General features: G+C 37.3%; 1 protein-coding gene across 14 annotated transcripts in view; it reads right to left on the reverse strand.

The window, feature by feature from the left end:
• The window catches only part of LOC133554659 (diacylglycerol kinase zeta-like), a 244,663-nt gene that overhangs the window by 154,690 nt on the left and 72,473 nt on the right, over positions 1-17,500 (reverse strand). For 13 of the 14 annotated variants that reach the window (XM_061903651.1, XM_061903653.1, XM_061903648.1 and 10 more), the window contains 2 exons: positions 10,100-10,195; positions 6,876-6,953 (listed from right to left, as the gene is read on the reverse strand). In XM_061903651.1, the coding sequence (XP_061759635.1) occupies positions 6,876-6,953; positions 10,100-10,195 (174 nt within the window). The remainder of the gene's footprint in view (positions 1-6,875; positions 6,954-10,099; positions 10,196-17,500) is intronic. The other variant, XM_061903652.1, reaches the window with a different exon arrangement.

Genomic DNA, 17,500 nt, shown 5'->3' on the forward strand with positions numbered 1-17,500 from the left:
ATTGACTTAATACATACAAGTAGCAATAGAGAAACAGCAGAATTTATAGACACAATGCACAGTATGAGTTTGATATCTTTGATAAATAAACCAACAAGAATCACATCACATAGTGCCACCCTAATTGACAATATATTTACCAATATAATGGATGACAACCTAATATGTGGAATCTTGATAAATGATATAAGTGATCATCTCCCAGTCTTTGTGGTCTACAACTGTGCCAGTAAAATTAAAATCAAGAATGAATGTGAAACTGTCTATAAAAGAATCATAACAGAGAAATCGCTCAACAAATTCAAGAATGAACTACAAAAGCAAAATTGGAATACTATTTATGATAAAAAAGAAGTTAATGCAGCTTATGAAGAATTCTTAAACACATTTAAAATACTATATGATGGAAATTGTCCAGTAGTAAATTATAAAAGGAAGTCAAAGTACGGCGAGTTTAAACCATGGATGACTAAAGGACTCCAAAATGCCTGTAAAAAAAAGAATATTTTATATAAGGAATTTATAAAAAATAGAACTTTAGTAAATGAAAATAAATATAAAAAATATAAAAATAAACTAATCAATATAATCAGAATGTGTAAAAAAGATTATTATATAAATAAACTGGAATATAACAAGAATAATATAAGAGGTGTATGGAAAATATTAAATGGTATTATTAGAAATAAAAATGATGATAATCAATACCCACCATACTTTATGGAAAATAACAATATGATTAAGGATAAGGAGGTGATAGTAAATACATTTAATGAGTATTTTATAAATATTGGACCGAAACTAGCAGAAGAGATAAAGGTAGAAGGGACAAAAATAGATGCAGCAGATTATATCAACCCAAACCCTAAAACAATGTTTTTAAAACCAGTAGTAGAAAGAGAAATCAGGGACATAGTCAAAAGTTTTAAGAACAAAACAAGCAAAGATGTGGATGATATAGACATGCAAACTTTAAAGTGTGTGATAGATGGAATTAGTGCTCCATTAGCGTATCTATTTAACCTTTCATTTGAAATGGGAGTATTTCCTCAACTAATGAAAATTGCAAAAGTTGTTCCTATTCACAAAGCGGGAGACGGACACTTATTCACAAACTACAGACCAATCTCAATACTACCACAGTTCTCCAAAATATTAGAAAAAATATTTATAAATAGATTCGATGGCTTTGTAGAAAAAAATGAATTATTAACAGATAGGCAATATGGTTTCAGGAATAATCGATCAACAGCACAAGCATTAACAGATTTAATTGAGGAAATAACTGATAGTATTGATAAAAATAAATATACAATAGGAGTATTCTTAGATCTTAAGAAGGCTTTTGATACAGTAGACCATAGTATTCTTATTAGAAAAATGGAAAAATATGGTTTTAGGGGTATTGTTCTGGAATGGATAAAAAGTTATTTATCTGATAGAAAGCAGTTTGTACAGATATCACAAAACAAATCATGCTGGTTAAATATTAAATGTGGGGTACCACAGGGGTCAGTTTTAGGGCCCAAGATGTTCATCATGTATATAAATGATATTTGTAAAGTAACTGAAAACCTTAAATATGTGTTATTTGCGGATGACACCAATGTACTCTGTTCTGATGTGGACTTGCAGCAGCTCCTGAGGACCGTCACCATGGAGATGTATAAACTAAAAAAATGGTTTGATGCTAATAAATTATCATTGAACCTAAATAAAACTAACTTTATGTTATTTGGAAATAAGAGAAATGATATAGATGTAAAATTGTATATAGACAATGTTAGTATAGAAAGAGTAAACAAAATCAAATTTTTGGGTGTGATCTTGGACCAAAGGATCTGCTGGAAGTCACACATTACATACATCAAAGGGAAGTTGGCCAGAAGTATTGCTGTCCTGGGTAAAACAAGGCACATTCTTAATCAAAAAACATTACACACTCTTTATTGTACACTTGTTTTACCATATTTGAGTTACTGTCTAGAAGTTTGGGGAAATACATATAAGACGAACATCCAACCACTATTCATAATGCAAAAAAGGGCCATCAGACTGATACATAACACAGGACCCCGAGAACACACGAATGGATTATTTATAAAAACATTTGATTTAAAACTACCAGATCTCATCCAACTCAAGACTGCCCAAATGATTTATAAAGCAAGTAAAGATTTACTTCCAACAGGGTTACAGAGAAGATTTTTACAAAGAGAAGGGAATTATAATTTAAGAGGAGAACTACTTTTTAAGATCCAATATTGTAGAACAACGCAGAAACGAATGAGTATAACAATAGCAGGGGTTAAAATATGGAACTGTTTAAAGGATGAAATAAAACACAGCACCAACATAAACCAGTTTAAAAAGCTTTTTAAATCATTTATCATTAGTAAATATAAGAAAGAAGAGCAAACATTGTTTTAGAAAGACAATAATATATATGTATATAAATACAATGTATGATTTCATAATTATACATATAGGTTATATTAAAATGTATATATTACCACTTTATATGGAATTTAAATGAATTGTGTATGTATAATGTATGTATGTATGTGTGTATGTGTGTATGTATATGTATATATATATATGTGTGTGTATGTATGTATGTGTATATGTATATATATATATGTGTGTGTATGTATGTGTATATATATATATATATAAGTGTACAAATGTATATGTTTGATTTAAATGTTAAACTATGTATATGAGACGTGTGCTACATATATGTTGCTTATATATTGTTTAAAAAAAAAAAAAAAAAGTAATATAAGTGAAGCATGTTTTAGATTTTATATATTTTGAAGCTTGTTCTTGTTGTGATGGGGTAGGTTTATATAAGCGTTGCTTCAACCTACACCCTTTCGGCTCAATCATTGCTCAAATGAGTGTTTTTTTTTTGTTTGTTTTTTTTTTTTGTTTTTTGTTTTTCTTTTCTTGTTTTTGTTCTTTGTTTTATGTGAAGATTGCCGAAATAAAATACATTGATTGATTGAACACAGACACACACACTGCCGAGGACGTCGCTGTGGCTTGTCGAGCCCTTTGAGACACTCGTGATTTAGGGCTATATATATATATACATTGATTGACATATACATAAACATACACACCGAACAAGGGGGGCAAGCGGCCACCCCTAACCCGACATCAGATGAGTCTGCGCAGGGTGGCCCAAACCACCCCGCCAGTGGAAGGAGAAAGCCCAAGGAGAGTCAAATCCAGAAGGGCATGGGCTGGCCCCCGGCCGACAGCGGCAAGACCCTAGTCCCCCGGGCGAAGGCCCACGCCCAACCATCCACGAGAGGGACAGCCCACTGCCAAACCAAAGTCGACTGCCCCCAGCCCCACCCGCACCCCAACCCCCGCCCAGGCACCCCCATCCGCTAGACCACCTATAGATCAGCCCGCCAGGCCAGAACCAGGGAAAACACCGCAGGCTCATCCGACCCGCCAACAAGCTGATAAGGTAGTGCATATATTAATACTTTTAAAGCAGTTGTGTTTTCGAAGAATTTGGCTAATAAAGGGTAAGTTAGAAATTGGGATCTCCTGGCTGAGTGATTGTTCATTATCTAACCATAAATCGTCTAATACGTTGTGATTGATCCATTTTAATACGTATTGTAGTTTATCTACAAGGAAATAATTTAAACAATTTGGGATCCCTTGGGTTTTTGTAATGTTTCTATGCTTATTCGTGCTGGTTTATTTTTCCACAGAAACTGATTGATGTGTGAGTCTAGTGATTTAAACCAAATTTCAGAAGGTTTGGTGGGAATCATTGAAAAACGATAATTAATCCTAGGCAAGACCATCATTTTCACGGTAGAAACCCTTCCCATAAGTGAGATGGACAGTGTCTTCCAACACCCCGATCATCCTCAATTGATTTTAAGGTTGGGGAGTAACTCGGGCGATTCAGATCTGACAGTGTGGAGGAAACATTGATACTATGTATTTAATGTTCCTTTGTGTAGTGGAATCGATGATGTGCTCAAAAAGTTCAAATTGATAAGCAAAACAGTTAATTTGAACCAGTTTATGGAGTAATCTGAAATAGAACTGAATTTATCAAAGTGTGAAATTGTGTCTTAAAGAGAAAAATGTGGATTTTATAGTAAAAGTGATACGTCATCAGCATAAAAGCTTATTTTATGATGAATGGCTGCAGTATGGATCCCTTTAATATTGGCATGTTGTCGAATTGCGGTTTCAAGAGGTTTCAGTACATATAGCAAACACTTAAGTTCAGTTCAATTCAGTTTCATTTTATTTCTAACATGCATACAATACAATGTAGTGCATCACATATTTCCAGATAGGATAAAATAGGATAGGATAGGATAAGATAGGATAGGATAGGATGGGATAGGATAGCTCTTTATTGTCATTGCAACAAGCAGACGTGGGTAGAGTAGCCAGAAATTGTACTCAAGTAAGAGTATTGTTACTTTAGAGATGTATTACTCACGTAAAAGTAAGGAGTAGTCACCCAAATATTTACTTGAGTAAAAGTAAAAAGTATGTTGTGAAAAAACTACTCAAGTACTGAGTAACTGATGAGTAACCTGTTCGTTTAATGATGAAGTAACAAATAATGCACAAAAACATATAAATAGCAATGAACAAATTCACAGCCAGGAATATCTCTTAAGCAACTAAAACAATAAAATATATTAAATATTGTATATTTGGTTTTACACTGTATTGAAAAAATATTTGAAAATTAATTTTACTTTTTCAACCTCATTTTACTATTGGCTCAGTTTTATATTCATAAATGTAAGTTTCTCAATACCCGACCTCTTTCTCGTGCCTTTGAAAAGGTTCAAAACTCTACATTAAAACGCTCTACCTCTAACAACCAAAAAGCTGTGAAAACGATGATGCTGTGTTCCAAATTTAAGTTATGTACTGACATTGAGTGAGCCTATGGCTTTGCACTTTTTTTTATTTCATATATATATATATTTTTTTGCATTCTATTTTAGTTACTTTGAATTTACAACCCCCTGGTGGTGTTTTGTACGGTTTTTATACAGTTTTGTACTGTTTTTGTACTTACTTTGATTATTATTTTCAACTGATTGTAAATGTTGAAATTTATAAATAAAGATTTATAAAAAAAAAAGTGAGCAGTTAATCATGTGACTGCCTGGCTCTGTTTGATTGGCGAAACGGAGTCAAACGTCACCAGTGACTGCATTTGATTGGTGAAACGGAGTCAAACATCACCAGTGACTACATTTGATTGGTGAAACGCAGGCATGTGATAGATCCTACTTTGAAGGTCTGTCTGACAAACAAAACAAAGCGTGCATTAACAGATCGATTAAAATCAGTAGCGAGTAGCGAGCTGAATGTAGATAAATGGAGCGGAGTAAAAGTAGCGTTTCTTCTCTATAAATATACTCAAGTAAAAGTATGTTGCATTAAAACTACTCTTAGAAGTACAATTTATCCCAAAAGTTACTCAAGTAAAGGTAACGGAGTAAATGTAGCGCGTTGCTACCCACCTTTGATTATAACATCTACGGCTTTTGGAGAGTGCACAACTGCACACACAACAAGAAGGAAATTATTATATATGTCTCCGTTATCCATAGGTTAATCTATAAGCCATAAAGTAGGCCGGCACGGAGCTATTTCTCAACGTGTGTTTATTCCACCCGGCACGTTAATACACTGACACACAACATCCAGATTCCCATCATGCATTACTTCATAACTACGGAAAGTCGTAATGACCAAAAACATAACAGAGACGGTAGCAGAAGAACAAAGAAGAGACAGTCATGGCGACAACGAGTAAGAAGAAGTACGTTTGCAAGTTCCAAAATGATTGGAAACAAAAATTTTAGTTCATCCAGGACAGATCGAAGGGGAAGGGTATGCTAGGGAGAGATGGATGTTTCCAGACTCTCGTGCATTTGGTGAAGGCACTTTTGTGCGTGCCACACGCCAATGCATCATCAGAGAGGGTGTTCAGCATGGTTAGAAATATAGTGACAGAGAATAAAACGAGGATGGACAATTTAACCCTAATTTCCTGCAAATTAAATTTCACAGATGCTGCCCATACCTATGGTCATTCAAAGGCTGTGCAACTGGCTGCAAAGCATTGCACTTCAAATACAACAATGAGTAGAGAGTGTTATGTGTGTGTATATGTGTAAATAAATGAACACTGAAATTCAAGTATTCCTTTTATATATACATATATATATATATATATATATATATATATATACACATACATATATATACATACATATATATATACATAGAATGAATTCTAGCTATAAAAAAAAACTAGTGAGCATCCTGGATGATGCCAGTCACCCTCTGCATAGCGTTATCAATAGCCAGAGGAGTCTGTTCAGTGCTAGACTGCTTCATCCCAAGTGCAGAAATAATACACTCAAAAACTCCTTTGTCCCACACGCCATTAGACTGTACAACTCCTCTCTGGGGAGGGTGCGAAGGGTACTAGGATGACAGGGGATGCAAACAATAACAGTGCAATAATTGTTCATTCCATGGTCACTACTGCCTAGTTTCTGCTGTTATATTCTTATTTTACTGTTATATTTTTATTCTCATTGTTGGTTTTTATTTTTATTCTTATTGTAGTATTTTTCTATTTTGTTTCCATTTATACCCCCATTATTTACTTTTTAAATTGATCTCAACTCTGTACACTGCAGCTGGAATCTCAATTTTCCTGAAGGAACTCTCCTTCAGGAATCAATAAAGTATTATCTATCTATCTACCTAAATATACTCCTCCCCCTTAGCCATGCCCCTCGGCACGTCCCGCCCACCCCGACATTCCCCCCCCACACCCCTGAATAAGTTACCTTCTCCAGTTGTTCAATACAGATTGTGTGGACGACTATCCTGCAAGCAGCACACTTTCTCCGGCTGACTGACTTTTGCTGTAAAGAGAATATTAATATGACCACATGTTTAATCAGTGTATTTCCAATTATCTGTAATGAATGGTACTTCAATGGCAGCATTATGGGAACCAATTCTATACTATTTATGCACTACAAAAAGCAAAGAAACCGACCACAGAAACATGATATATTATACAGGGGTTCCAAAGTGTAGCGTTTTGGTCAAAAGTCTACATAAAGTGGGGCAAAAAAGTATTTAGTCAGCCACCGATTGTGCAAGTTCTCCCACTTAAAATGATGACAAAGGTCTGTAATTTTCATCATAGGTACAATGTGGGGAAAAAAATCCAGGAATTCACATTGCAGGAATTTTAAATAATTTATCTGTAAATTATGGTGGAAAATAAGTATTTGGTCAACCATTCAAAGCTCTTACTGATGGAAGGAGGTTTTGGTTCAAAATCTCACGATACATGGCCCAATTCATTCTTTCCTTAACACGGATGAATCGTCCTGTCCCCTTAGCAGAAAAACAGCCCCAAACCATGATGTTTCCACCCCCATGCTTCACAGTAGGTTTGGTGTTCTTGGGATGCAACTCAGTATTCTTCTTCCTCCAAACACGACAAGTTGAGTTTATACCAAAAAGTTCTATTTTGGTTTCATCTGACCACATGACATTCTCCCAATCCTCTGCTGTATCATCCATGTATCCATTTTGGTATAAACTCAACTCGTCGTGTTTGGAGGAAAAATAATACTGAGTTGCATCCCAAGAACACCATAACTACTGTGAAGCATTGTGGTGGAAACATCATGCTTTGGGGCTGTTTTTTTGCTAAGGGGACAGGACGATTGGTCCGTGTTAAGGAAATTATGAATGGGGCCATGTATCGTGAGATTTTGAGCCAAAACCTCCTTCCATCAGTGAGAGCTTTGAATGGTTGACCAAATACTTATTTTCCACCATAATTTACAAATAAATTCTTTAAAATTCCTACAATGTGAATTCCTGAATTTTTTTTCACATTCTGTCTCTCACAGTTCAAGTGTACCTATGATGAAAATTACAGAATTTTGTCATCATTTTAAGTCGGAGAACATGCACAATCGGTGGCTGACTAAATACTTTTTTGCCCCACTGTACATACTGTACATGTCTGATAATGTCACAATGTCTTATTCAAATTAGGTCCTTATTAATTTATTTAAATGTTGTTTTTTTTATGTTTAACACAAAATAAGTTTCTCCTGATCACTGATTATTGCTCACTGCAGACTTTATGAGAGCCAACAAACATAATAAAAAATCACTTACTGTGAAATGTCTGCTGTCATTAGGATGCCGACTGATAGGATGTTTATATATTCCCATTTAGATGAAAAATTATTCATAGTCCTTGCGAAGAAAATTGGCTGGACCCAAGTGTCTATTCGTGTCGTTCTTACCATTTCCGAGTCTAAATTGCCTGTCAAAGTGAACCAGCTTGTTGGATTACCTCCTCGGTCTTCTTCTATCTCAGTGGGAGACATGATTTATGATCTACAATAAACTTCCAGGGAGCGAGGAAGTAAGTAAACACCTCACCAGTCGAGCATGTTGAAATTGCACACAAGCGTGTGATCACGGCGCCACTATAACTAATTTGTCTATGTTCGCGTTTATAATCACAATATCACTAATACTTGGTAATATTCAAATCACGAAATGCAAATGGACTATTGTTGATGGTTTTTGAATGGTTATTTATTGAAATTTTTGGGTAAAATTGTCAGGCTTTCCCCTGACAGTTTGTTTGTGTTTTAGTTTTTCCTGTGTATGTGTAATATTTCCTGTCTTTAGTTCCTGTCAGCGCTCTTATTTTGTCTGTTTCCTGTCTTTCTCTCTGAGTGCTGTGTCCCTTCAGCTGCGGCTCATTGGCACCTGTCCACACCTGGTGTAATTCAGCCCGCTCCTATTTAGACCTGTCTTCCCATCCAGTCAGTGATGGATTATTGTATTGTATTGTCGCTCCTGTCATGTCGTGTCGTGTCGTTGCAGCATAGCGGTAAGCTATATTTGGTAGCTTTGTGTTGCTTACTGTCTTTTGTTCCCTGCTTCCAGTTTTGTTTGTTCATAGCCTAGTGTGTTATCCCCCTCGTGCGCGCTTTTTCTATGTTTCCTTACTCACTGCCTGCCTCCTTCTCTGGGATCCGTCCCTTGAGGAGGGGGCTATGAGTAGCTGTGTAGCTGAGGCACAGCTACTTCTCGTCCCAGTGGGTCTGCAACAGACGGCACCATCATCTCCGGTGGGCCGGCAGACGACACCATCACCTCCGGTGGGTCTGAAACCTACGGCGCCATAACCTCCGGTGGGTCTGCAACCTACAGCGCAATCACTTACGGTGGGTCTGCAACCTACGGCACCATCACCTCCGGTGGTCCAGCAGACGCCACCACGCACTCCGGTGGGCCAGCAGACACCACCACGCACTCCGGTGGGCCAGCAGCAGGGGGCGCCACCATCCTCTCCAGTGGGCCAGCAGCAGGGGGCGCCACCATCCTCTCTGGTAGCTTTGTGTAACTTACTGTCTTTTGTTCCCTGCTTCCAGTTTTGTTCATAGCCTAGTGTGTTATCTGCTTCGTGCGCGCTTTTTTTGTACCCTTTGTTTGGTTTTGTTTTAGTGTTTAAATTAAAACCATGTTTCCTTACTCAATGCCTGCCTCCTTCTCTTCATCTTGGGGTTTGTCACAAACTAACTCTGACAGAAATAGAGGACCTCCCATTGGTTTTGCTGAAAGCGGACTGGTATTTACGATAGAATGCATGAAAAAAAAAATCCATCTGTCGTCCTGTCTTTCATAATGATTATGAACAATAGGTAAAATTCCCCAAAAAAGTGCAGTTTTCCTTTAAAAGAGAAGCAATGACTTGGAGTTTCCACAACATGATTGTCTCTGCGATAATTGTAATCAAAAAATAACTGCCTGAGCAAAAAAAATATTGGTTATAATTATATGGGGGTTTAAAAATATTTTAAGGGGGCTGAAGACACACTAAAATAGGCCTAACAACATTAATGAACTTGTATAGATCAGAAAGTTCACAGAATTTGAGTGAAAATGTAATCATTCACCACTAGAAATAGACAAGCTCAAATAAATACATATATTATAGATGGATCTAAAATGCAATACTAACCAGTGATCTGGCAATACAGTGTTGTTCTCCCGCATAACAGGAGTCTCCTGACACATTTGTCTCAAACCAGATATGATCTCCATACTGAGCGGACTCCTGCAAATAAAGAGTATAAAATGGTAAAAAAAAAGTAAAGAATTAGTACTTCATCAGTCCCTCCAGGAATTTGCAACGTCGCAAATAAGAAATGTATGCAAATTTACACAATTTCAACTAATCTCAGCGAATTATGCGTGGCCTCAAAACTTACTCCAATGCCTGCAACCTCACCACATATTTTGACCAATCAGCGTAATTTTTGCCAATTGAATTTGCCTCTTGAGAACGGATTTGACCTAGCAAAGAGACAGCATTTACAAGACAGATTTTTGTAAGGTGATAATCTCGATTTAGTCTCATTTACCAACAAAAAGTATCGCTATAGATCAGTGGTACCCAACCTTTTTGTATCCGTGGACCGGTCAACGCTTAATAATTTGTCCCGCGGCCCGGGGGGCGTGTCCTTTTTTTTTTCTTTTCTTCTTTGTCATGACAAAAGGACGGTTTTGTCATGAAAAAGGGAGTTTTTTGTGGTCGGTGCACTATTTGTAAGTGTATATTGTGTTTTTTATGTTGATTAAATAAAAAATAAAAAAAAATATATATATATATATATATTTTTTTTTTTTTTTTTTTTTTTACAAAAAATTCTTCTGCGGCCCGGTGGTTGGGGACCACTGCTATAGATCACATTCAATGGTTCAGAAATGCTTTTAACGAGTGGTAGGGATGGGATTTAAAAACCTGTCCTTGTTCAGAACCGGTTCCCAGTGTATCAATTCCATGTAATCACATGCCATTTTGTCAAGCGATTCTCTTATTAATGCTTTTGGATGCGGATGACGTAATTACACAGCGTTCGATCTCAAGATGGCGATGCCTGGTCAAAACAAACAGTAACATTTTACGAAAAAAGATTGCAATAGCGCCACTTGTAATAATTATCAGGTTGTTATTTCATTAAGAGGAGGACATGCAAGCAATATGCTGAAACATTAGAACATACAGCATGCAATAATTATTAATGAAAGTCCCGTTTTTGAACCGCTCAGGTCTCATTCCAGGTAGCAGTAACGCGCGTACGTCATCTGAATACGACATGTATTAACAGACCGCCTATCATGTTAGCGCTATGCCTTCTCATTTAGATGAGCATGACGAGAAACAGATTCTGACTGGCTCCGAATTGGGCAGTTCCCGTTCCAGTTCACGTCTGCTTCTAGACGAATGTCACCAAGCAGCAACTAAGCTTGTGGTCCATTCGCTCCAGGAGACACTCCTAATTTTCGCTAACCAATTGCAGTAAGAGAAAAGTTGCAGGTTTTCCTCACATCAGATTTTCTCTCAGTTATTATACTATACAAGTGAAACTAAAAAAAAAAAAAAAAGAAAATATCATGTACAAGTCTATTCATGTCAGTAATTAACCTCAAATATGAAACGTGATATTAACTCATTACATGCAAAGTGAAGTTTGTCAAGCCTTTATCCTTTTGATGATCTTGGCTTATACTTTTTAAAACCCCACTTTTTCTGAGATTTTCAAAACAAGGTTTTCATAAACTGCAAGCCACAATCATCAAAATTATAACAAATAAAGGCTTGACATATGTCACTTTGCATGTAATATATTTTTTATATTATTACTTTGAACTTTTTTATATTTTAATTTTTCATCCCGTAAAGCGTCTTTGAGGACTCTGAAAAGCGCTATACCAAATAAAATGTATTATTATTATTATTAATAAGTTAATATAACATGCTACAAAATGTTACATTCTTCTGTAATTTCCACATTACTTATTTTGGTAAATTCTACAGAACAATATGTATTTACTAGTAGAAAAATATATATTTGTTAAATTATTATTTTTTTTAAGTATCTTTTTTTATTCTATGCTATGTATGTGACTTCACTGTAGGTTTTCTAAGGTCTTGTTACTTCTAAACTAAACAAAATTGAGGCTAATCCACCTTTTATACTTGTTTTTCACATAACCAAATCGTTAAGCAGAATCAAAAGTGGAATTGGAACTGGAAAAATATTATCAATTCCCATCCCTAACGAGTTGGCATAAATGTGTTGAAAAATACAAAAATGACAGTGATGGACAAACACTTTTCGGGCGTCAAAAACATACAGAGAATGTTTCTAACTTGTGAACAACATAGCAGATAGCAGAGAGTGAAGAATTATTTATTGGTGTTTATGTCTGTAAGTATAATGTATTATTACGATTATTAGTTATAACTATCTACTGTAAACAGTACAGTAATATGACAATGAGCTCTGAGTATGTCCTTTTACTGCCATCTAGTGTCTACTTTTAAATCTGTGTGGTTTAAAAGGAATTTTAAACTCTTTTCTAATGTTTGTGCTTTATGCAGTGAACATGTGAGGTAACCTGTGACTGGTCATAACATTGATAGCCACTTAATAAAACCAAAAGTTGATTCAAACTTTATGAAAAAATAAGCATTCAAACATTGCCACGTTTGCCTACACTTTTTTGGAAAGACTGTCGCAAATTCTGGTATTTTATTTAGCCACATAAAAAAAAAGCCCACGCAATCCTGGAGGAACTGATTAAAACGGCACATAAACAATTTGAGAAACTTTCACAGTTGGAAACTTTCTATAAACAGTTGAAACTTTCTATAGACAGTTGAAACCAAACAAATAGAATAGAATATCATGCAAAGGTTTGTTTATTCTGGCAAACTGAAACTAATATAGGCATACGTAGCGGTGGGGCCTCCATGAAAATGTGACCTTTTTTATAAAACCTTTTGGCATTTGTACTAACTCCAGCTGTCAACTCTACCATACTTTTTACTGGCTTGTCGTGTACAGCTTTTTTTGTGTGGTTGGCCTATAAATTCCACAATATCTGGCCATGGGAAATCTGACGGGCCTCTCCAAAAACCGTGCGCCTCCCGATCCATATATCATAGTCGTCGACTCAGCCCTTTTTAAGAGGGTAAGTCCGAAGATTGACAAAATATGAGCAGAGATCCTCGACAATCTTAAATCTCTTGTCAGAGGAGATATAGCGGCTGTGACGGACCCGTTTGAGAGCATTCTCTCGTCCCACAGCGGGGCCATTGCTAGCCGGGAGCTCGCTGCTAATGCAAACGAGCTAACCGAACTCCGTACTAGCGTCAACAAGCTAACTGCCACAGTGCCTCTCCTCTCTAAAAATGCAATTATCAGGAGGGTCACTTATTGTGCATTAGAGTTTGAGTGGTAGGCCTCCCTGAGGGCTGAGAGGGCACCCGTCCGAATGAGTTCCCCGCTCAATTCTTGCAGGATGTCCTGAAACTCGACAACAAGCCCATGTTGGATCGTGCTTACCAGACTCTCCACGCTACGCCTAAAGATAGTGAACCTCCTTGGCTGCTCGTTGTACGAGTGAATTTATCTTAAGACTGGAATTAAATTCTGCAAAGGGCAGGTGAGGCTTCTTTGCTATGCCATATGGGCAAGAGGATTTCGATTTTGTCGTCTTTACTCTGGCCGTAGATCGGAAGCGAGCTGCCTGTGCCGTGGATGTCCCGACGTGAAATTTGGACTTCTCTTTCCGGTGACGTTGTTTATCAGTTCATTTAACGGCCAGACACACAGATTCGATGATCCAACAAAGGTGGCAGACTTCATTGAGAAAAACACTAAAATGAGAGTTGCCCCAGATTCGATTTATGAGAGATGCTAGCATGGTAGCTGGCGTCCGCCACTTGGGAACTAGAGGACTACAAATACCAGAAGCATGAGATAGCGTGCCTTTCTTATCAATTACATTCTACCTTATTCAGGTAGTATAGTTCCTGTGTTCTGTCAAAATGAATACTAAGTGTTTTTTGTATTATCTTATTGACTAATTTATCCGTTGTAGTTTTGTCTTCTTCATATTTATTTGCACATTCGATTGAAGGAGGTGTAATTAAACAGCTTTTTTAATTCTTATTCAAACACATACCTTAGTGCCCTTGATTTGGGAACTGTATGTCACATTTTTGGCGGCAACTGCGTTGTTTGTCAGTGTAGAAGAGGTGTGATGGTTGTTTTTTTGTGGTGCAGGTATGTTGCGCGCACCCAGTTTAGAGGGATGCTTCTTCAAGAGCTTTGGGGTGGGATGTGGGGTATGTTTTTCTTTTCTATGCATCAGTCAAGCTTATTTTTTTGTCTTACCTCAGACTTATTTTTAATTGTTGTATACTGTATATTTGATGTTTGCATCTTTTTTCTACGATCCAGCCTAAACTAACAGTGACGTCCAGCGGGTCTGGCATTAGGTTTACAAGTTTATCTGAGAAGAGGATGGATAGGACCGACTTTTTTGGGCAAAAAAAATAAATGGAGCTGTTATTTTGTTACATAAATCATTTTCTTTTGTACACTCCAATAGTATTTTTGATCTGTTATCGTCACTTGACAGATTTCCAACACCCCAGTAGCCCTCGTAAATGTTTATGCTCCCAACAATGACGATGACACCTTTTTCAAACGCCTTTTTCTGAATCTCCCTGACTTCTCACGTACTATTTAGTACTAGGAAGAGACTAACTGTTAGCTCGACCCCCAGCTTGATCGCCTATCACCCAAAACTTGCCCACCATAAAAGTCCGCTAAGGTAATTCAGTGTTTTATGGAATAATTTTCTGTTTCAGATGTCTGCCGTTTGTTTTGATCCCTCTCGAAGGCAATATTCCTTCTTCTCTAACGTTCATCACACTATCACCCGCATTGACTACTTTCTAGTTGATAATAAATTACTTTCATCTATATTTATATGCAAATATGATGCATCTGATCATACTCCAATATCCATAGACCACACGTGCGCCATAGCGTCTAAATATATGATTACCTTTAAATGAGGACTTTGTGGATTTTGTTACGCGTCAAACACATTGTTTGTGCTCTTGAAAAGAGTAACGGGATGTCGGCCTCTGTACTCTGGGAGGCGCTGAAGGTGTACAATAGGGGTGAAATAATAACCTATGTAAGTTATGAGAAAAAAACTGACTATTTTGACAATGCATATCTCTGTTAGATAACTTGTACTCTACCTCTCAAAACCCAGGAACTTATAAGGAAAGACTCTCGCTACAGGCAGAACTTGATGTCCTTACAACAGACCGTTCTACTGAACAAATACTCCGTTCAAGATCTCAGTTTTATCAACATGGCGATACAGCTGGCAAACTATTAGCTCATCGACTAAGCCAGATACCCGCATCCTATTATATAAAACAGATTCAATCAGATTCAGGGAGGTCAATAATGTATTTAGACATTTCTATGCGTCCCACTACTCATTTTGTAATTATTCTACTCCTGAGCATGATAATTTTTTGGGCAATCTGAACATCCCCTCGGTTGATCAGTCTGCTACGGTAGAGTTAGAGAGACAAATTACGGCTGTGGAATAAAATGCTGCAGGGTTATCACTACAAAATAGAAAATCCTTTGAACCAGATGGCTATCCTCCCAAATTTGTCAAAAAATGTTGGCATAAGATAGCCTCACTATTATTAGACTTGAACAATTGTACAATGAATCTTTTTATTCTGTCTGCCTCTTGCAAGCACTCAACCAAGCTTCAATTTCCCTCATTTCGAAAAAAGGCAAGGCCTCCTTTATGTGCACTTTGTCCAACCATCCATCCATCCATCCATCTTCTTTCACTTATCCAAGGTCGGGTCACGGGGAAAGCAACCTAAGCAGGGAAGCCCAGACTTCCTTTCCCTAGCCACTTCGTCCAGCTCTTCCTGGGGGATCCCGAGGCCTTCCCAGGCCAGCCGGGAGATATAGTCTTCCCAACTTGTCCTGGGTCTTCCCCGTGGCCTCATACCGGTTGGACGTGCCCTAAACACCTCCCTAGGGAGGCGTTCGGGTGGCATCCTGACCAGATGCCCGAACCACCTCATGTGGCTCTTCTCGATGTGAAGGAGCAGCGGCTTTACTTTGAGCTCCGCCCAGATGGCAGAGCTTCTCACCCTATCTCTAAGGGAGAGCCCCGCCACCTGGTGGAGGAAACTATTTAGACCGCTTGTACCCGTGATCTTGTCTTTTCGGTCATGACCCAAAGCTCATGACCATAGGTGAGGATGGGAACGTAGATCGACCGGTAAATCAATCAAATTTTTAATTTACACCCCAAGTCTCTGAACTCAGATAAGTCACGTTAGGAAGGTGACTTAGGTGTGACCTTATCTAAGGAAATTTGGACAGAGGTTTAAAGTAGAGTGCATAAGTATTCTATTTGTCCTAGACACAGTCTTATTTAATGCAAGTTAATACATCTTACCTATTATACCAATGTCCGGCTGGCTAAGATGTATGACGGAAAATCAGTATTATGTGATCGGTGTCAACCGTCTCCAGCTAACCTATTAAAAATGTTTTGGCCTTGCAGTGATTGGACTGAATTTCTTAATACTTTGACTTTGGTAATTGGTGAAAAAAATTGAACTGAATCCTCTAAGCAGACTATTTAAGGTAGCCCCTCTGTCACCTTCTCTTGGCAAATCCGAAAAGAGCATTTACTACTTTGTTGGCTAAAATACTCATGGTGCTAAATTGGAAAGCAGCAGCACCTCCCTGCTACACCCACTGGACTAGAGATATTCTTTATTTCCCTAAATTGGAAAAAAAATAGGCTGACATTAAACAGTTGTTATGTGAAGTTGCAGGGAGTATGGGGTGGTTTCAAAAAATGTGTAAAAGAGACTGATCTCAAATTGAAAATGATTAAAAAGTAAGTATAAGGTAGATAATTGATGAGTCTTTTGTCTGCTTTTGTGTATTGCTGCACCGTGTTGGGGACATTCAGGAGTGCAGTTGTCTGGGGCTTCGTATCAAAATGTGTCTGTACTTATTTGACTAATGAGTGTTTTTTGTATTTTTTCTAGTTCATCATTTGTATTTCATTTTATATAACAAGCAGTAGAGAATGGATAAAAATATTGTGGGTTACTTGTTTGGGGGAGCAAAACAGAACATTTGACAAGTGTTGAATTGTAATTCTGGACTGTATATGTCAAAAATCCAATAAACAATATATATATATTTAAATAGGTAGGCGCATCCGAAAAACAGATGTGCTCAATGGCCAGTATATTTAGGATGTATTTTTGTATCGGCTTGGTCTAGTGACTCTATTTGATATAGACTAGAGTCAGTTTGTTCTGCTAGTACAGTGCATGCCAAAAAATAGTCCCAGAATTCTGAAAAGATGTACCACCTTGAAGAATGTTTCTACTATGTTACTTTATAAGGATTTTTGTAACATGAACATCTACTGAAGAATATCAGATTTAGTAGAAAATCCAAATTAGGCAACATGCCCTAAAGTGTGA

This window comes from Nerophis ophidion, linkage group LG06, assembly GCF_033978795.1.
Source record: "Nerophis ophidion isolate RoL-2023_Sa linkage group LG06, RoL_Noph_v1.0, whole genome shotgun sequence".
NCBI lineage: Eukaryota > Metazoa > Chordata > Actinopteri > Syngnathiformes > Syngnathidae > Nerophis > Nerophis ophidion.